At 35.4% G+C, this 21,898-nt stretch overlaps 2 protein-coding genes and 1 non-coding gene across 3 annotated transcripts; 1 reads left to right on the forward strand and 2 right to left on the reverse strand.

Moving 5' to 3' along the window:
• Positions 1-6,687: 6,687 nt before the first annotated feature.
• LOC131635394 (uncharacterized) lies at positions 6,688-10,192 on the reverse strand. The gene is made up of 6 exons (XM_058906017.1): positions 10,136-10,192; positions 9,961-10,025; positions 8,657-8,800; positions 8,442-8,571; positions 7,519-7,623; positions 6,688-7,021 (listed from the first exon to the last, which is right to left on the reverse strand). The coding sequence occupies exons 4-6, from the start codon at positions 8,558-8,560 to the stop codon at positions 6,805-6,807; spliced, it is 441 nt and encodes a 146-aa protein (XP_058762000.1). The 5' UTR covers positions 8,561-8,571; positions 8,657-8,800; positions 9,961-10,025; positions 10,136-10,192; the 3' UTR covers positions 6,688-6,804.
• A 2,300-nt stretch (positions 10,193-12,492) lies between these two features.
• On the forward strand, positions 12,493-18,623 carry LOC131635392 (histone-lysine N-methyltransferase ATXR4). Its single transcript, XM_058906014.1, has 7 exons — positions 12,493-12,899; positions 14,771-14,826; positions 15,071-15,197; positions 15,350-15,419; positions 15,537-15,719; positions 16,117-16,188; positions 17,449-18,623. Exons 1-7 carry the CDS (start codon positions 12,540-12,542, stop codon positions 17,565-17,567), a joined length of 987 nt encoding a protein of 328 aa, XP_058761997.1. The 5' UTR covers positions 12,493-12,539; the 3' UTR covers positions 17,568-18,623.
• A 1,790-nt stretch (positions 18,624-20,413) lies between these two features.
• Positions 20,414-20,485, reverse strand: TRNAG-UCC (transfer RNA glycine (anticodon UCC)). The gene has a single exon. It is a non-coding gene; the product is annotated as a tRNA-Gly (tRNA).
• Positions 20,486-21,898: the final 1,413 nt, after the last annotated feature.

The following is a 21,898-nucleotide window of genomic DNA, read 5'->3' on the forward strand; positions in this document are numbered from 1 at the left end:
TCTTTCTTTCTTGGCAACAACTTCTGGTGCAGCTTCTGAAACATCTTCTGAAACTGCTGGCCTGGAAGTAGAAGTTTTCTTCCGACTAACTTTAGCAGGAACATCTTTGTCTTTATCTTCCTTGAGAGAGTTAAGATATTTAGTCCTAACTTCTGGCAGCTCACTTCTGAAGAAAGATTCAAACTCAGCAAGAACATGATCTCTTCTGCTTCTTTCTCCTAGGAGAGGTTGAGGATTGACTCTAACAGCTTGAATGAGATTCATCTTTCTCAAGGTGTGAGCATTCAAGCAACTTCCTGTATCAGCAACAAGATCCTTGATAACTCCTTGAGATTCCAAGTCTTCAACAATCTTGGGATGAATCAGAAGATTTGTAATTATTCTTCCAAAAGGAATAATATTACCCTTCTTTATTCTGAAAGCGTTTCTGGAATCCCTTACAGCATTCCACATATGATTGAATATTATGTAGATAATATCAACCTTCTTCTGAGTGGCTATGCAGTACAGAATATATTGCTGCTCTTTGTTGACAAAGTCTGCAGAATGGGTTGATTTCCTGTGATAGAAACACCCTAGAAGAATCTTGGTCCAGATATTGTAGAGATCCTTCATGTCCTTGACACGCTTTGTTTTCTTCACATCTGTATAAAGAGTAGCCAGAACAGCTTCCCAATCTGCTCATTGATCCATTTCATAGACACCATCAGGATTTCTTAGATCAAACATCATTCTTAGGATGTTCTCAGTAACAACAACAAATCTTCCATGAACAAACGATAAGATTGATTTAGGAGCAACGACAGCATGCACCCAAAATTCTTTTACTAGTTCTGGGTAAACAGGTCCACAGAACTCAGAGAATAGAGAAGTCCATCCTTGAAACAACATATCCTCTTTTAGATGGAACTCATGTTCTTCAAGACTATCAAAGTCCACCGTTAATTCACAAATTACTTCTAACTCATTTCTGGGAATGGAGCAAGAGATAACGGGGACAATTTGTTCTTCTTCTTCTTGAAGATGTAGAGGAACAGAGGAACCAACGTTGAGAGAAGATGAAGCAGCCATTGAAACAAAACTGAGATTACTTGAAGCTTTTCTGGGTTTGCGTTTAGGGTTAGAGAAAAGAGCAAAGAGGTTGCAGAAATGCATGCAAGAAGAGAGAGAGTGGGAGCAAAAAAGATAAACGTTATGATTTGAAATGTATTTATAGAGGCGGATTTGAAAAAGAATGCAATAAAATTATGAGAATGAACAGTTACAGAATCACTTGAAATCAAATGTATTAAATGATGAGTGACGTTAGGTGAGAGAACGTGGTAACTGAAATGATTTACACAGTTACCTAGGGCGGCGTCCCATCAGTTTCACTCACGCTTTTACCAACCGTGTAAACACGTGTTCACCATCAGAAAACACTTGATGACAGCTGTGTTGCATTGTATTTGCTTCTGTTGAAGAATAGAACTTCTCATCTTCTAATTCTGATAATTGATTCTGACTATCATTCTTTAGAAATGATATAGTTCTGATAGGATCATCTTTCTTTCCAAGAATCAGATCTTCTGAGTGAGCAGAGGTGAGTCTAGAAGATCTTCTAAATGCTGGCTCTTCAGAAATTCTGAGATTCTCTAAAGATGCAGCAACTTGATCTTCTGATCCTTTGCTTCTGAGATCTTCAGCTTCTGATACTTTGCTTCTTGGTTCTACAGCTTCTGATATATCAATATCTATATCTGCAAAATTCTCAAACTGCTTTGGCTTTTCAAGACCAAGCTTATCATCAAATCTGATATTGATTGATTCTTCTACAACCAATGTTTCAGTATTGTATACTCTGTAGCCTTTAGAGCGTTCAGAAAACCCAAGAAGGAAAAATTTTTGTGCCTTAGAATCAAACTTACCAAGATGATCTTTAGTATTCAGAATGAAACACACACATCTAAAAGGATGAAAATATGAAATGTTGGGCTTTCTGTTCTTCCACAATTCATAAGGAGTCTTATTTAGAATAAGTCTTATAGAGATTCTATTCTGAATATAACATGCAGTATTTATTGCTTCTGCCCAGAAGTGCTCAACCATATTGGTTTCATTGATCATGGTTCTGGCCATTTCTTGTAGAGTCCTATTCTTTCGCTCTACAACTCCATTTTGCTGTGGAGTTCTAGGGCAAGAGAAATCATGGACAATGCCATTTTCTTTGAAGAACTCCTCAAAGAATCTGTTCTCAAATTCGCCACCATGATCACTTCTGACCTTTATGATTTTGCACTCCTTCTTAGATTGAATCTGAGTGCAGAATTCAAAGAACACTGAATGAGACTCATCCTTGTGTTTTAATAATTTTACCCATGTCCAGCGGCTATAATCATCTACGATGACTAATCCATATTTCTTCCCTCTGACAGATGCTGTTTTGACTGGGCCAAACAGATCAATGTGCAGAAGTTCTAACGGCCTAGAGGAAGAGACAAAATTCTTAGATTTGAATGCAGGTTTGGAGAACTTGCCCTTCTGACATGCTTCACAAAGAGCATCTGATTTGTATTTCAGATTTGGGAGACCTCTGACCAGATTTAGTTTGTTAATCTGAGAGATCTTTCTCAAACTAGCATGTCCTAATCTTCTGTGCCAGACCCATTGCTCTTCAGAAACAGACATAAGGCAAGTCACCTTATCCTTCTCAAGATCAGAAAGATCAATCTTTTAAATGTTGTTCTTTCTCTTGCCTGTAAATAGGATTGAGCCATCCTTCTGACTTACAGCCTTGCAAGACTTTTGATTGAAGATTATGTCATAACCATTGTCACTTAATTGACTTATGGACAATAAGTTATGCGCTAATCCTTCTACAAGAAGTACGTTAGATATGGAAGGAGAGTTACCAATACTTATGGTTCCAGAGCCAATTATCTTGCCCTTCTGATCTCCTCCAAACTTGACTTCTCCACCAGGCTTAAGCACCAGGTCTTGGAACATAGACCTTCTTCCCGTCATGTGTCGCGAGCACCCAGAGTCCAGGTACCATGATATTTTGTGCTTTGTCTTCTTTGCTGCCAAGGATATCTGCAACAGAAATTATCTTCTCCTTAGGTACCCATAACTTCTTGGGTCCTTTCTTGTTAGTTTTCCTCAAGTTCTGATTGAACTTGGGTTTAGCATAATAAACAACAGGAGGAACAACATGATATTCTTTAGGTTTGGCAGCATGATATTTTCTAGGTTGTGTCACATGCTTCTTGGTGTGTGTAGCATGAAAGCTTTTGGCATGTGAAGTGAGCCTAATATCATGTGAGTGGCCATATTTGAACTGATCATACAATGGCTTGTATGTGATTTTCATATCATCTACAGGTTCAAATTTGTGTGGGGTATCACCCTCATAGCCAACGCCAATCCTTTTGTTTCCAGAAACACCATATATCATAGAAGCAAGATGACTTCTGCCAATACTTCTAGATAAAAACTTTCTGAAGCTCGAGTCATATTCTTTCAGAATATGATTAAGACTAGGAATGGATTTTTCTGATTCAGAAGGAGATCCAATATTTTTGGATAATTTTAAAACTTTTTCCTTCAGTTCGGAATTTTCCACTTCCAGCTTCTTAGTTTCAGAATCAAATAGCTTTTTCAGCTTTTTGTATTTGATACTAAGATGAGCCTTGAGTTCCAGAAGTTCTGTTAAACTGGAAACTAACTCTTCTCTAGATAGTTCAGAAAATACCTCTTCAGAATCTGATTCTAATGTAGATTCCGATCCATCATCAACTGTGGCCATCAGTGCAATGTTTGCCTGCTCGCCTTCAGAGTATGATTCTGATTCTGAATCATCCCATGTTGCCATAAGACCTTTCTTCTTATGAAACTTCTTCTTGGGATTCTCCTTCTGAAGTTTTGGACACTCATTCTTGTAGTGGCTAGGCTCATTGCATTCATAGCATGTGACCTTCTTCTTGAACTTCCTTTGCTTGCTCTTCCAGAGTTGGTTTACCCTTCTGGAGATCATGGACAGTTCATCTTCTTCTTCTGATTCTAATTCTTCAGAATCTTCTTGTTCAGCCTGAAAAGCGTTAGTGCATTTTTTATAATTAGATTTTAATGCAATAGACTTACCTTTCTTCTGAGGTTCATTAGCATCCAGCTCTATTTCATGACTCCTCTGAGCACTGATCAATTCTTCAAGAGAAACTTCATTCAGATTCTTGGCAATCTTGAATGCAGTCACCATTGGACCCCATCTTCTTGGCAAGCTTCTGATGATCTTCTTGACATGATCAGCCTTGGTGTATCCCTTGTCAAGAACTCTTAATCCAGCAGTTAACGTTTAAAATCTTGAAAACATTCTTTAAATGTTTTCATCATCCTCCATCTTGAAGGCTTCATGAGTCATTTTCAATGATTCATATATATCATAGGCAGTTTCCGTGTTAGATATCTTCTCATATTCAGCATGAGAGATAGCATTCAGCAAAACAGTCCTACACTTGTGATGATTTTTGAATTGCTTCTTTTGATCATCACTCATTTCTTGTCTTGAAAGCTTTACACCATTAGCTTTAACTGGATGTTTGTAACCATCCACCAGAAGATCCCATAAGTCACCATCTAGACCAAGAAAGTAACTTTCAAGTTTATCTTTCCAATATTCAAAGTTTTCACCAACAAATACTGGTGGTCTAGTATAACCATTGTTACCATTTCCCTTATGTTGCTCAGCAGAGCCAGATGTAGATGTAGGTGTTGGATCTTCACCAGCCATCTTGACTTAAGCGTTTTTCTCTTCCTGAATCTTTTCTAAACACGGTTAAGTGCTTGCACCTTAGAACCGGCGCTCTGATGCCAATTGAAGGATAGAAAAACACTTAGAAGGGGGGGTTTGAATAAGTGTAGCTTTAAAACTTGTAAGATAAAAATAATTTGCACAATGATTTTTATCCTGGTTTGTTGTTAACTAAACTACTCCAGTCCACCCCCTTGGAGTGATTTACCTCACCTGAGGATTTAATCCACTAATCACACAAGATTACAATGGTTTTCCACTTAGATAACCTCTAAGTCTAATAGAGTATCCTGATCACAACCTGATCACTCTAGGAACATAATGCTTAGATACCCTCTAAGACTTTCTAGAGAATCTGATCACAACTTGATCTCCTCTAGTTCTTACAAAATTAATGTAAACAAATTCTTATAAGAGTTACAATACTTCTTAATAAGCTATTATCACAACTGTGATTTTTCTCTTAAGTTTAAGCTTAATCTCACTAAGATATTACAACAGTAATGAAGTGAGGTTGAAGATGAAGTTTGAGAGCTTTTGAATTTGACAGCATTTCTGTATGTTTGCGCAAAGTGTTGTTTTCAGCTTCTCATCAGAACTTCTATATATAGGCACTTGAGAAGATGACCGTTGGGAGCATTTAATGCGTTGCGTGATCCGTACAGCATTGCATTTAATGTTTCACTTTTTGTCAACTACCTCGAGACTTGCTTTTGCTGCATCTACTGACATTGCCGTTAATAGCTTCTAACGTTCCTTTTGTCAGTCAGAGTAGCCTGCTATCCTGTACTTGCTTCTGATCTGATGTTTGTGTGAACAACGTTTGAATTTCATCAGAGTCAAACAGCTTGGTGCAGAGCATCTTCTTGTCTTCTGACCTTGAAGTGCTTCTAGCGTGATACCATGAGAACTTCAGTGCTTCTGCTTCTGATCTCAAGTTCTTCTGATGCTTCAATAGACCATGTTCTGATTCTGCTTGACCATTTTCTGATGTCTTGCCAGAGCATGTTCTGATGTTGCATGCTGAACCTTCTGAGTCAGTGCTTCTTGCGCTGATTTTGTACATACTCTTTATGTGATTCCTGAAATGAAAATTGCATAGGATTAGAGCACCACATTATCTCATACAAAATTCATATACATTGTTATTATCAAAACTAAGAATATTGATCAGAATAAATCTTGTTCTAACAAAAAGGTGAAGCAAGTGATGTAGTTCATGATGTTGGAACATACTATGTTAGCATAAAAATATCAATAACAGTATTCATAGTCTATAATTGAAATTAACAAAGACAATATTTGCTCACAGTATGGTGTTAAGAATTGTTAAATTTTTAAGTGATTAAGGAGGTTTCTAACCCCCGCAATATAACACATTTTTTTTGCAGTCTCTACAGAAAAAAAGGTCTCCTGCCACACCCAGAAAACCGAGGCTATATGCAAAATAACCGTGGCGTAACGCTTAGGCCACGGTTTGGCCACAGAAATCCAACTGTGGAGTATGCGGTCGTGGCCTAAAGTAAAGTCCACGGTTTTTTGGTATAGACCACGCCTTTTTTACAACCGTAGCTTTTTTAAGCCACGGTTTAGGTAGCTTGATTAAGGCCGCGGTTTGTATTTGCCATGACTGCAAAACTGTGGCTATATGGTAAAGCAACGATTTCATTTTAACGTTTACGACACAGTATTAGTTCAAGATATAGCCACGGTTTGGTTATGACCACCTATTTAAAACCGTTGTTATAGTTATACTTTCTAAACCATTTATCTTGCCACGGTTTATTTCTATATCATTACATAAATATGTCATTATATATATATATATATATATATATATATATATAAAATTAACAATAATATTGATGATTAGAATTTAATTAATTACAAATAAATTAACATTAAGGTCAAAAGTAAGTTTTTTTTGTAGTGCCACTAATAATAGTTGGATACTAAGTTTTGATGTCATCCCAAATTCAAAATTCAAAACAACCATGGGATTCAAAACAAGAGCAAAATTAAACACAAGTTTCTCTCTCAGAGTCATCCCAAAATAACCAAAAAAGTTCTAAGACATAGCTAGCTAGATAATATAAAACACAACTATTCTTCTTGATCTTCTCCACCATCTTTGGCACAACCTTCTTCCACATCTTGAGCACAACCTTCTTCCACATCTTCATGATCATCACAAGCTTCTTCCATATCTTCATCACAATCTTCTTCGTCTCCACCCTGCAATAAACATCATTCCAAACATCATTCAGCATTCTATGATTTGATTATCCTACCAAAATAAGTTGTCTATTTGAGGTAGCATTAAAAGAAAATTAAATCACTACAAATCTGCAGCAAAGGGAAATTCGTCACCTATCAAATTGCAGCGACTTGCATATAATATAAATCTTATATTGGACAAAATAGTCTTCATGACAGACACATATTCCATGAGGATGCTCATTCTTTCAAAAGGCAAGATTCACATTAAGTTATCATAATGGGATATATGCACCAATTCAATTCAAATTTCAAAATTAGGATATAAATATGCAAATAATTCTAAATTAGGATATAATTCAAATTTCAGAATTAGGATATAAACACCAATCAGAAATAGGATATAAACACCAATCAGAAATATGATATAATTCAATTCTAAATATGCAACTAATTCAAATTTCAAAATTAGGATATAAACACCAATCAGAATTAGGATACGTTGGATCCTTAACTTGATAGTTACTTCAATCATCATTCTATTTTCTTGATTTTTTAGGATATGCTGATGGATCCTTTGACAGTGGAGGATAGCTTTCGATTTCATTGGCTGCTGACTCCTGTCTAACTAGACTAGTTAGAGTTAGCTATGAAAGCAATGTTACATAGAAGACAATAACTCTTACACCAGATTATGGTAATTTGAGTCATTGAATTTGTTAACTATAATGTACTAGTGTTTTCGTAACTGCGGTTCTGGTTCTGCTCCAAACATACTTGACTAGAGTGCCTTAAAAATTAGACACTTTCGAGGAATCGAATTCCAACTAGATCAACTTACAGCATGTTGTTTAAGTTTTATTCCAAACAAACTGAGAAAAAAAAGAACATTGGCATTTTCCATTGCCATAACACCACATTTGATCAAAAACAACCCATATGGATAGCTTTCAACTTTTTTAAAGGCATGTAGAGGTAGTTAAACTGGAGTGAAGCAGTTTAAAGCATTGATTAAGTTGCAAGCTTGAAATCAACATTCAAATATATTTTTTGTTCGTTTGTGGCAAACTAAATATATAAATACCTTGCATATATGGCTTCTGCTTCTACATCCTCTACATCTTCTTCATCATTATCATCCTCATCCCCATCAATCTCAAACTCACCAGCCTATATAAATATAACGAAAGTGTTTCAAAACCAATTAACGAGAAATATGGAAATAACAAGTTAACAAGCAGTCAAGCACTGAACCAGATAAATATCATGAAGAGAAATCAAGCAAAGAACAATCAATTTTACCTTCTCAAGGTCATCATCTAACAGCAATAGAGCACCTGATTCCAAGAGGTTTATATGGATATTCTGGAGGAAACTTGATTTTCCCATAGTAAAAACCACCTAAAAATCCGCAGATAAGATTATTAAAACAGCCAACCTGTCTAATATGCATCGGACGCTCTCCCATTGCTGAACAGATGGCTGCAAGTTCAGCCTCACAATCCGCAATTGCATGTCTCTTTCAAATAGTCGGGCAAATATGTTCAAATCGGCCATTCCAAACAAGCCTTAAAACTAAAAGCAGAATGTCAGTCATCTATACAACATACAATAAAATATAACCACATCAGTCTAAGAAACCAGCAACATCACCTCCTAAAACCCATAACAGAAAACTAGTGAGAAGGACTTGAAATTGAACATCACTTCGGTTGTGCTGCAAATGGGATCCCACTACAAATGCATTTTCTTGAAGCTTTTCCTTCTCTATTACTTTTAAAACAGCCAATCCTGCAGCTGTACAAACAGGGTTTCCACCAAAGGTGTTAAAGTAATTTCTTTGAGTCAAAGCCTTTGCAATCTCAGGAGTAGTTACAACAGCACCGAGAGCAATGCCATTTCCAATACCCTGCTCACTACAGGAACTCATTTATTTAGATATGGATGCATATCTTTAGATATTAATCTCATTTTAAACCTTTGATGTGATACTGGACTATAAAGGAACTCATTTCTTTATTGGTGCCAAAGAATTGTAATTTATAAAATACATATACATGTCAAAACTGTATTTCCACCTCATTCACATCTTTTTGATAACACTATTAATGGTTAAAAGATACACGTAGTATTGTAGCAAAATTTAGGGAATGGTTGGACCACATTAAAGTAATACAATATCTCATCTAAACTAATTGTAATGTGAAGTCTAGATTAAACATATGAATATCTTTCTAATACACTTTAATTCATCCCAACCTTCCACCTAATTTGTAGTCAAATGTTTCTGTTAAGGTACCTACCAACAAATAAATAAATAAATACACTCTAAGAAGTTCTTGAAAAGTCTCATTCATAGGACATTAACAACATGAAAAGAATGAGAAAGGGATATATCCATATTTAACTGCAATTCACTTGTTAGATCTAACTGAAAACACTTAATATTCAAAGCCTACAAATTATGTTTTTAATACAACAAACATATCGTCTCACTTGTATACTCTTTGACAAGGATAGTGTGTTGAATTTGATACAAGTTTCTGCAGAGGGAGCTTGTTCTGCTGGAAAAGTTCTGTGTACATGAGTATTTGTATAATTGTTGAAGATGTTCTGTTAACACACACCATTCAAATTCAACCTCTAAAGATTGAGAAGATGAGAACAGTTATCAGAGTTTGTAAAATGCAATTTTAATTCTGTTATTAATATAACTAACAATTCCAACTCTTGTTTTCTTGACATCTCGACAGGCTAAATCTAATCACATTCTTAGTTATATCTCTTTTTCTTTTCAATTTTCAGACACAGCATCTAATATATACAACATTCAATTGTTGAAACCAACATACAAACCATGAATTCGAAAGTAATATTCAATCACCGGTACATACATATAGAGTCACACAAATTTCATTCACACTCATATACATACAGAGTCGCGGCTAAACACTTACCAGAAAAAGAAGAAACGAAGATGACAGAAACACAGCAACACGACGGCAGCAACACAAGCGGGTCCCTACAATACATTAACACACACATCAATACAACCGTAACAAAACAACAACACTTGCAGCAATCGGCGGTGCACAACAATGCAAGCGGCTGTGCACAATAATAGGACCGGACCTCTGGTGCACAGAAACAAGACCTGCCCGGCGACGTGCGGTTCTTCGTTTCGATATGATTAGGTTTACTGCAGAGAAAGTTTAGGGAGAAACAGAGAAGATTAGGGTTTAATGGAGGAGACCCGTAGATGAAGAGAGGAAGAAACGGTGGAAGAGAGAAAAGGGTTTAACGAAGAGAGGAAATGGAGGAACCCAACCCAAGTCAAGCCAACCTATAGCCAAATTCCTATATTCGTATTTCTGACCATTTTCAAATGTCCGGCATTAATTCTTCCAAGATGTTTCAGCAAGTGGCTGTAATGTTACACTACTACTTTTTACCTCCAAATACAACAATAATAACCAAAACAGGAAGTCAGTAAAAACATCAAGCTTACAATAGTCCTCTGTCCTCCTGATGGCCAGTTATAGAATGATTTCAAACATTATACATATCAGCAAAAGATGCAGATTTGAGTGTCATAGTTTTCTTATGAAGGCGGACTAAAATTACAAACAAGAACCAGAGAGTGAGCATGCAATCAACTACACGAGGAAAAGTTTGTTAGATTGCACTGAAGAAAGTCTCCTATACCTGGGACAAACAACTTTGACAAGTTAAGCTGCTACAAAGAATCCCGTCAAAGGGTCCAAAATAGAGGCGGTGCCATCTCTCTGGCTCACTCTGCCAATCCCTCTGTATTGGAGTAAGAATTCTATTATTAGAAGCAAAAATGTATGCTAAAGAACTTATCTTTGGAGCATAACAACCTCCAGATTCTTCTCTGAAAGAGCACAGTAGATGAACAAATACCTCAGCAGCATCCTACAAAAACAAGCAAACTAAGCACCGAGCAGAAAATGTTTTTTAGAACCTATAGCTATTCACAAACATTCCAATGCAGCTTTTTGACAAAAATTTCCAAAAAACCCTAAAATCTATCCATGTTCGTTCATAGTCTTTGCAGACCCAAAGAATAAACCCTAAAACGAAAAGAAAGAAGAGCTCACCTGAAAAGCTTTCCACCGCCGCTCACCACCGTCACTTCCGCCGATTGAAGGTTTTTGTTGCTCGATTCGTTCTTCACATCGCAGAATCCTTGATTTTTTGGAGATTCTCTGTTAGGATTTCCACTCGACCCCTTTCAGATCCGGCTCCTTCCACCCATTTCCTGCAATAATCGCACTCGGGTTAGAAAGAAGAAGGGAGAGAGGATTTCGAAAATGTAAACAAATGGGAGATTAGACCTAGGTGCGGTGCCGCCGCCATCGTCTTCTTCATCGCCGCTGTGGAGATTCATCATCTCTGCGTTGGTTTTTGTGTTTAGAGCGGCCGCGACTGCCGTCGGAGGCATGGCGGCGCGATGGCTGAAGGTTTTCTTTGTTTGAAATTGAAGGTGAAGGTAAGAGATGAGGGAAGCGATGATATGAGAGTAAAAGAAGAGAGAAACTGAAACGGTGTTAGGAATTGGTTTTTCAATTTTATTTTCCTTTTTTTTAATAAAAAATAATTAGAAAAGAAAATAATTAAAAAGAGGGAAACTGAAAAATAAAAGAGGGAAAGTTTGGCGGGGTATAAAATTGTGGGCTTCGACCACAGTTTGAAGTGAAACTTATAAGCCGCGGTTATTAACTGTGGTAGAAATATAAATATCATTTTGTAAAGTGGAAAATTAAGAAAAGGCCGTCGTTTCACAATCTGGGTTCAATATTTCAAAACATATTTCCACGGTTTGAAAACCTCGGCCAAAGCTTATATTTAGCCACAATTTTTGAGCTGTGGAAGAATTTAGCGTGGCCGTAGGCCATATTAACACAATGTTGACTTTAAATGACGTGGCATGCTACCACGTTAGCTTCCGTTAGACCAAATAGGCGGTAGGAATTAAAGTTGTGGACGGAAAATTTTAGGAGGATCATTCTTTTGAAAATTTTTTTTTAAGGACTAAACTTGAATGTTGCCATATTTATGAAGACTCTATAGATATTTAACCCTATATTATTTGTTATATCCACGTCACCACGAAAAATGCCACATAGAATGTATTTAATAGCTTTGACTAACGACCATAATCGAAAGAACAACTATGACACCATTTTGAAAGTAAAAGAATCAATGTAATATTTTTTAAAGTTAAGAGATCAAATTGGACCCCGAGTTAAAATTAATATTTTAAGTTAAAGAAGTGGTTTGATGGCTCAAAAATTACTTAATATACCAGCCATCCAATTAGTGAGATCATTTGGACAAAAATGCCCTTGACTTAGGTCTAATATTTGATTTATTTGGAAGGTCAATGATGTATATTTGCAACTATCTTACTTATATATAAGGTAAACAATGAGGTCATTTGGACAAAAAAAATTAAATTAATTTTGTTGCGATGGAACTGAAGTGTTGGGTGTATGAGTAAGGACTAATTTCCATGAGTAATGGGATGAAGAAAATGGCAGCTTCACCTTTCCTTCTACTTCGACTCCGCTTGGCTTCTTCTTCTTCCTCACGCTTCACTAAACCATTTCACCTTTTCAAATTCTCCTTCTCCACCACCTCACCGCCGAATCCACCTCCAATTCAAGTTTCTCTCACTGACTCAACCGGTCGCGCCGTCTTCGCAACTCGCCCAATCCCTACCGGCGATCTCATCCACACCGCGGAACCCGCCGTCTGTCATCCCTCACCCTCCGCCCTCCATCCCGTCTGTTACTCTTGCCTCACCAGACTCCCCGCCTCCCTTCCTCAATGCTCCCCCTTTTGCTCTCACCAATGCCACCACCGCAGTAAGGTGCATTTTTTCTTCCTCTCTATTTACCAATAAGAATTGAATATTCAGTAATCAAGTCTATTGTAGATAAAGATATTAAGACTTGCTAAACATTTATAGATGATAAAACTCTTTTTAAGGCTTCCACAAAACCTACAGAATTACATAAAATAAATTATTCAAAATTTCATTTGTTAAAGATACAAAAAATGCATAAAGTGATGAATAAATATGTTTTTATTAATAAAAAGGATAGTATGGAACAATGTGATGCAACATTTCCTTGCATTTATCAATTGAAATTCCATTAAAAGCTTTCGATGCATTAACATTTTACATGTATACAAGAGATAAAGAACTTGGTTCAACGCCAATCTCGACCAATTAAGTCCAAATATCTCCGCTATTAGCATTCTTACTCTATTTGACCAACTTCAAACACATCAACTATTTCTATTTTTTTTTGAGGTTTTAGAAATTTCAATCATGCTTATATTATCTTCAATAAATGTTTTACTTGTTTCTTAGTTCTAGATGATGACACTCCTTGAAAATTGACACTTAAGACTTTTTAGGAGAATTGTTGGAATGTTGGAGATTTTTTCACTACATTTGCAGTTTTTTTTGTTCTCATTTCAACAATTCAAGAAATTAAGAGAATTGTTGGAATGATGTTCTTCATTGTCAAATCCCTCCAAAATAAGTTTATTGGTTTCAATGAGGTGATCTATTTCTTCCATGGTTTCAAATGCTAACATTGGAAAAAATTCTCCAACAATTCTCCAAATTTTTTGAATTGCTGAAATGAGAGCAAAAAGATATAAATGTTAGAAAAAATTCTCCAACATTTCAACAATTCCTTTAAAAGGTCTTGTGTTACCAATTTTCAAGATGTATCATCATCTAGAACTAAGAAACCAAGAAACCAGGAAAGTAGGTTATTAAAGATGATATAAATATGAATGAAATTTCTATAATGTTCAAAAAACTAGTTGATGTGTTTGAAATAAATACAATGGAGTTGGTCAAACAGAGTAAGAATGCTAATGGTGGAAATATTTGGGTTCAATCGTTCAAGATTGGCGTTGAAGCAAGTTCTTTGCCTCCTGTAACTTGTGAAGAATGTTGATGTATTGAAAGCTTTTAATAGAATTCCTCTCATTGTTCCATATTATCCTTTTTGTTAAAGGTAACATATTTATTTATCACTTTTATGCATTTTTGTATATTTAACGAATGAAATTTTGAGTAATTTATTTTATGTAATTTTGCAGGTTTTTGGAAGCCTTAAAGAAGATGATCATTATCTATAATAGACCTATATTTGTTTTTTTTAGCAAGACTTGATATTGTTATCTACAATGGACTGATATCTGTCTTTTATTTTGAGCGAGACTTGATTTTCTTTATGAATTTTCATGGTTATCAATTATGGTGTTGATCAAAACTTGTGTATTAAATCTTTGTAGTTTCACATTATAATAACCAGTATTGAGTTCTTGTTAAAGGCCATGTTAGAGAAAATAAATATATAATTAAAAATATTAATGTTTTTGAAGTAAAATATTAAATTATTTTCAAACAGTGGAATGAGTTATTAGTTTCGCTCCGTAATAAAATATCCCAACAATGGAATGAGTTTAAGTTCCGTTACACTCCGTTAGTTTTAAACTATCCAAACATAGCCCAACTGTCCACACTATTTATGATATCAATGTGCAATGATCATTTGATATCTGACTTGTGGAGCTGTGGTTTTCGACTATTTTCTACTTGTTCTGCATGGGTTTTCAACTTGAATGTTCGCATCTATGCATGTAAAATGGAAACAAACATGTATTCTCTTTTCCCTGCTGATATGTACTTATTTTGGGTATTTTGATATTATATAGGAATACTACGATGTGGAGATGAAAGCGGATTGGACAGATTTTGATAGCTATTGCCGGTATGAGAGTTATTTATCGATTGCCATGCTTTTCCACATTCTTTAAACCTCTCACATGAATAAGGATATATACACACCTTCACATTTTCTCAGTGTTAATGGGACTAGTTTTGCTCTTTGGTGGTTTTAAACTGGATGTAGCGTACCAATTTATGTAATATTGTCATTTTTCACTTGGTTTATCATATAGAGTTTTATTGCACTGAAAATATATCAGTGATAAATACCTGACCTCTTTTCAAAGGAACCAAGGTTTAAAATATCCCTTTCTGGTAAAGCGGTTGGCGTGCATGATCATATCAGGAGTTTCCAGAAGTGACAGTCTTGACATACTTCAACCTGCCAATTTGACACCTGAGATGATTTTAGAGGTGAAAGTTTACAAGTTTGTGGTTAACGACAATAGCTAATTGACAGGTTTCTTCTATAAATAATGAAAACTAAAAGTGATTTTCAAGGTGATAAAGTTTTGGCATCTGTGTTTTGTTACCGCAATCTGTTTATGCTTAGCTTCATTTTTCAGATGGAAAAGGGGTTCGCCCTGCTAAAGAATGCCTTCACAAAGGCACTTATTGCAGATGAACAGATTGCTTGTATCCTATTCTTAGGAACATTTTTGTATGTAGATACACATTACATCACACACATGGTCACATGCTTAAAGAGAACGCCGATATAAGTTGATAGATTACTTATCTTGACATTTTAAGTTTTAACCAAGCAATGGTACATTGGTGTTTTGGCGCGGATTCGAATCAATGCATTTCGCATTGAGTTGGCTGGTGGTGGATCATATGAAGATCTTCTTTCTTCAGCATTTGCATCTGTAGAAGCTGAAGCTGCGGTTGGAAATGCTGTCTATATACTCCCTTCTTTCTATAATCATGATTGTGGTCAGTATATTTTTCTTTTACTTTTCTCTACCTGTCATTAACATGAGCTTATATGTCGTTTTTGCCTTTTCCCTCCTGTTTATTGTTTGATCAAATTTTCCAACATGAGCAGTGTGATTGAAATGTTATATGATCATCCGTCATGCTATTCTTTCATTTTTTTAAAATTCTCAAATATATATCAAAAGATAAACTTAGCCCTCCGAAATTCAATATCCAAACATACTCTTAAATTATTCATAAATCACAGATGACTTAACTGGAAAATCTCAATTCTAGCTAATATTTGGATTCCATGTTTAGGAGAAGTGGTAACTGAAAAGTTACACACAGATGACCTCTCTACTCGTCTTTTTTAAACATGAGAAATAAAAAATCTCTCTTATTGGTATTGCAGATCCTAATGCACACATTATATGGATAGATAACGCAAAGGCAAAACTGAAGGCTCTCCGGGACATTGATGAAGGTTTGTTCTAAATTGCATTTTATTTGATTAAATGTTTTCCCCTTTAGTTTTGTGGATTTGCTTGTCCAAGATATATTGCATTTTATGATTTCTGAAAATGTTCTACTCATTTTGATGCATTTGCATGTGACAGTTTCTGACAACTTAGTGGAAGAATATTTTTGCCTATATCACGTTTTATTACCAAAACCTGGTCCATAACATGGATAAAAAAGGATGCATGTCTTAGGTATTAGGCAATCAAATCAACACTCGATGCAAACCTTTTGCCCAACTCATCCTTTATAACATCAATCATTGATAGAAACACTTAGAGAGTACCTTCTAAAACCTTTTCTAAATAATTTTATTGTTTTTAACGGAGCATGTAGTGTTGTTTGGTCCATGTAGCCAAATCCCTCGGGTGCTTTGCTGCCCATCTATGAAGCACATACTCTGACACGGACACCGGGACACGACACGACACGACACGGACACTCCGACACCGATAATGTTGAAAACATAGGACACCGACACTGCTACATATAAGCTAATATTTGAGTTTCATTTATCCATATATTGATCAAAATTAATGTCTTTTAATTCTTTATTAAGAACATTGTTTCAATACATGTTTAACCCTTTTAGATGTGTCTGAGATTTGTCCAAAAAAATATATAAATGTGTATTGAAGCAAAGAAAAAAAACAAATATTTGTTTGAAACATTTGTCTGAGTTGTCGGACATATGTGGTATGAATGTCATACGAGTGTCGGACACTGATTAAAAGTGTCGAAGCAAAGAAAAAAACCATTTTTTAGGGGACACTTGTCTGACTTTTCCGACACTTATTTGACTTTTCCGACATGTGTCGTACGGGTGTCATACAAGTGTCGGACACCGAAGCGTGTCGGACACCGCGACACGCCTACTCTTAGAGGTGTCCGTGCTTCTTAGCTGCCCATCATTGGGTCCGCAATGCTCTCTATGACAATCTAATCGGTGTCACTTTGGCTATTGAAATCACACTTGAGAAGGTTGACATAATCTTTGGTTGAGTACGACTCCTCTCTTGTGGTCTTTGCGTTTGAAAACCATTCACTTATCCTTTTGAGATTGTGTAATAGTTGGCCTAACTGCATGATGCTATCTACTCAAATGTGTTTCTTCTGCTCTCACATTTATCGAGAAGGAAATGTTTATGGCGACAAACCTGCTTCCTTTGGTACCTTCATTTTGGAATTTAATTGATCAGCTACAATTCTCCTTGGTATATTGCAGGTGAAGAACTGAGAATCTGCTATATTGATGCCAGTATGGACCGCGATGCTCGGCGAGAACTATTGTTTCAAGGTTTTGGTTTTCAATGTAATTGTAGTAGATGCTTGCATGGTGATTAGTTTTTTTCTCTAAAAGATTCTCCTAGGTTTCAAAATACCACGTGGTTGGAAACAGGCTATGATGTAAACCTGCTCAAATTTTGGATATTTAGAATTTTAGATAGTAGATACCATGACCAACTTTCTGCCAAACACAATAATTCAATGAATAATCACTTGATTTAATCCTTAAACTATCTCTTTTACCCATTACATCCATAAACTAAACCAATACACCAATAAAGCAATAATTTAAACCAGAAAACCACTTAAATAAGAAATTTAATCCTGGTTTGGTATGAATCTCATTGACATTGTCTCATTTGTGCAGTTGTATGCTTCCATTAGATCTACAAGCGATGGACATATTGCAATTTTTTTACAGCAACTACTAGTCTAAGTTTAAATTTTTCCTCCTAAACAATCCTACCTCAGAAACATTAGTGGAGTTACCAAGTGTAGGTTATGGGGTTGGTGCAACAACTTACTGTCACTGGTGGAGCAGCTTGCTCTGTCATTGTTGCAGTAACTTGCATTGGTGCAACAGCTTCTTATGTCATTCTTGCAGTGATTCATGTGTCATTGGACTTTCATTTTCCTACATAATAAAATTAAGCAGTAATTTTTGTTGTTGAATATGGCACGATAAGAATGAACTACATCCGAGTAAATTCACATACTTACTAGTTGTGATGTAGGTGCAATTTGAGACGAATTGATCTCAACTGGTTCATTTTGATGCTCAAGTCCAAATTGAGGACGCATATGATGCCCCACATCAACGACACTGCATTGGAATAATGATTCTTTAGTTTACAAGGTCAAATACAATCTTCATAAGTTGACATTTTAAGCCAATTATGGACAAAATTTTCAAGTTGTAAGCTCCAATGAGCCATTGTTGCAATTGCATGTTTACAAGGCATCTCACTAATTTTCAAGTCGTAAGCTCCAATGAGCCATTGTGGCCATTGTGACATCTTAGTGAAATAATCCCACACACTCTTGTTCATTGCCTTTGATTTTTTCATCACAGGGTTGAATTGTTGCGTGTGGTATTTTTTGCACAAATCCAAACAATTTATCTTTGAATAACTTTATGAAATTCTTCCATAAATGCATCACACAAAACCTGCATTTTACTCTAGGCCTAGCCTCTTGAAGAGTTGGAAATTGGAATTAGTGTTTGTAGTTAAATGGCGTAGAATTATTATTAGTACAAGTTATGATCAATTGAAGTTTATCATGAATTATAATAAATTGACATAAACCATACCTTTTGCATATCAAATACAAATCGCCAACCATGTTGGGTTTAGTCAACTAAATCATCGTGCAACAATTTCAAAAGCTATTTTTAGTTGTCTTTATTTTCTATATATATCAACTACGACATGGGCAATGCCAAAAATGTGGTTGTTTGTATTTCCTCCAACAACGATTAACAATTGTCCACCAACATAACCCTTTAGAAAACAATCATCCAATTCAATCATAGGTCTGCAACCTTTCTTAAACCCTCTTTTACAAGCATCGAAGCATATATACAAACCAATAGAAATATGGGCAATACTTCATGTTGTGCGATTGTGCTCATTTTTCACAATTGAACCTAGATTCATGCGTGGTACTCCCTCCGTCCCATAATGAGTGACCCAGCACACCATTTCACACAGATTAAGAAAAGTTGTTAAAAGTAGGAGAGATGATAGTATTTTTACTATAGTACCCTTATTATGTATTGAGAATGATGAAAATTTTATTAATTAGAGGGTAAAATTGGTAAAAATGTATTGGAAATTGAAATGGCTCATTCATTTTGGGACATCATTCTATTCCAAATGGGTCACTCATTGTGGGACGGAGGGAGTAATAGTTTTATAACCCTTTACAAATATGGAAAGTCAAACTTATGATTGGAATAGGTCCCACTTTGATGAGCTTGAGTGCACCTTGAACAATTTTGGAAATGCTTCTGCTAAGCACATCTTCTGGAAGACAAAAAAGCAATGGGGAGAGAGGGTCACTATGTCTCACCCCTCTCTTACAAGAGAAGTATCCCTCTTGAGATCCATTGATGGGGAGATAGAAAGCATCGCAGAATGAAGGATAGATCTAATCCAAAAACAAAACAGACCATTGAAGCCAAACTTGCTCAGGACTTTCAACAAGAATTGCCAATCCAGTGTGTTGAAGGCTTTCCTAATGTCAATTTTAACTACAACATTCTCACCATAAGCTTTATTATGTAGAACATTAATGGCTTTTGAAATCATACACAAGCAATCTCCAATATTTCTACCTTTGATGAAAACCTCTCTACTCAATTTAAATAAGGTTAAGCATGATATGAGAAAATATATCAACCAGGATTTTTGAAATTATCTGGAACTTAAAGTTGGCTAAGGCTATGGGTTTGTATTTCTCAACACAATCAACATTAGAGACTTAAGGACTCAACAAAATAGTATTAGCATTCCAACTTGGAGGCATCCAACCTGACGAAAAAAAATTGCAAAACAGCATTATAGACACCCTGTTTGATAATTTCTCAATAAGATTGATAGAAAAAGGTTCCAGAGCCATCTGGCCCAGAGGCATCATCCTTATTCAAGCTATGAACAACTCTTCAAAGCGAAGCATAGTCAAAACACCATTCATGCGTCATCAAATGATCGGATCAGGTTATTGCCCTCTTTGATAGAAGAAATAAGCTTAGTGCAATGTCTAATTCTAGCAATTTGATGGAAGCATGAAATGTTATAACATTTATACAGTCTCGTTGAAAAGACCATATTTCATCAATTTGAAGTTGTTAGGGTTATGCTTTGGCAGCTGTAGAGTTAAATGCCATGAAAAATAAACTGTGCGTTTGCCGGGAGTCGAACCCGGGTCTATTGATTGGAAGGCAATTATCCTAACCGTTGGACTACAAACGCTTCATGTTTCTACTGTGTAACTTTTAATCTAATACTTTATTCGACTTAACTCCTTTCATTTGTTTTTTTATACTCCCTAATATGTTAAGCGGAAATTATCTTTGGATTTCTGAAATGAAGATAAGACTGAATACTAGATTATGTTTTAATCAACAATAAAATAAATAAGGTAAGATATGCACTAAGTTTTATGGATACATGTTGTTCTATGTTTAAAAATATATATCAGTATGTTGTTCTGTATAATTTCTATATAATATTATATGCATTGTATTTAATACGCTCATATGTTGTATTTTTAATTAATTTAATATTTTTATTTGTCATGTTTTACAATCAATTAGATATTTAAATAGATTTTCAAATGAAATTTTAATCAATATTTGTTTTTATTTATTGATTTTTCATAGTTTATTAAAGGGTGAATATCTACTTTTTGAGAGACGAGTACACATATCTAGATTATATTTAGATTGAGTTTGTAAAAGTCTAAAGACATATCTATTAAAATTGGGATCTACATGAGTAATAAATCTGGCCAATTAACCAACAAAAATGGACATTACTTTATTTACTTCGGGTGAGGGTGAACACATTAGATAGTCGAATTTGTCCTTTTCATATTATAAAAATGTACAATAAATACACACCAACGTTTCATAAGTGAGTCGTCCAATTTCATATTTGTCAAAAATTAGTTCAAGGATACATCTTCATAATTTTGGAGGGTGTGTTCGTAAGTGCATCTCCAGAAAATCCTCATAGATTAGAACATTAGTCCTAGGCAGTAAATTTGTCCTAAAATTGATATTTTTTTAGGTCAAAATATATTTTAAGCCATTTATACTAAGGATAACACTGTGCTTATCATACCAATGTAATTCAGGGATGTCATATATAAATTCAACAATAATACGAATCCAAACATTATTCAATTAATCAAAAACATTACCACAGTGCATAATTTGTTCAGAAAATATAAATAATACAACTCTTACCAAAATACAAATAAAAATGAACTAATGTGTATATCTAACCCCACTATTTCTCCCATGCCTCCTGTATTGCAACGCATCACGTTCCTCTCTCTAGGACATCTGTTGCAAGCGCCGCAATACGTTGGCAGACCGTCAACATTTCCCAGGCATGATCGTCCCTAACTTGTTCCTCTTCCAATATCTCCTGACGAGTTGACATTAGTGGTTATCTCAGAGCATCTTATGTCATGTAAGAATGGCACATGTTATAGAACCATTAGATATTGTTGAATGCAACATCCCATACATTAGGAACTGGAACACTACATGCATTATATTTGATACAAGATGATTATAGAAATCATTGAGTATGACATCAGGATCTCTACGACAGATTGTTGGAGGAGCAAGCACTGAGGGATATCTTGGAATAAAC

Source organism: Vicia villosa, unplaced genomic scaffold (assembly GCF_029867415.1).
Source record: "Vicia villosa cultivar HV-30 ecotype Madison, WI unplaced genomic scaffold, Vvil1.0 ctg.001476F_1_1_1, whole genome shotgun sequence".
NCBI lineage: Eukaryota > Viridiplantae > Streptophyta > Magnoliopsida > Fabales > Fabaceae > Vicia > Vicia villosa.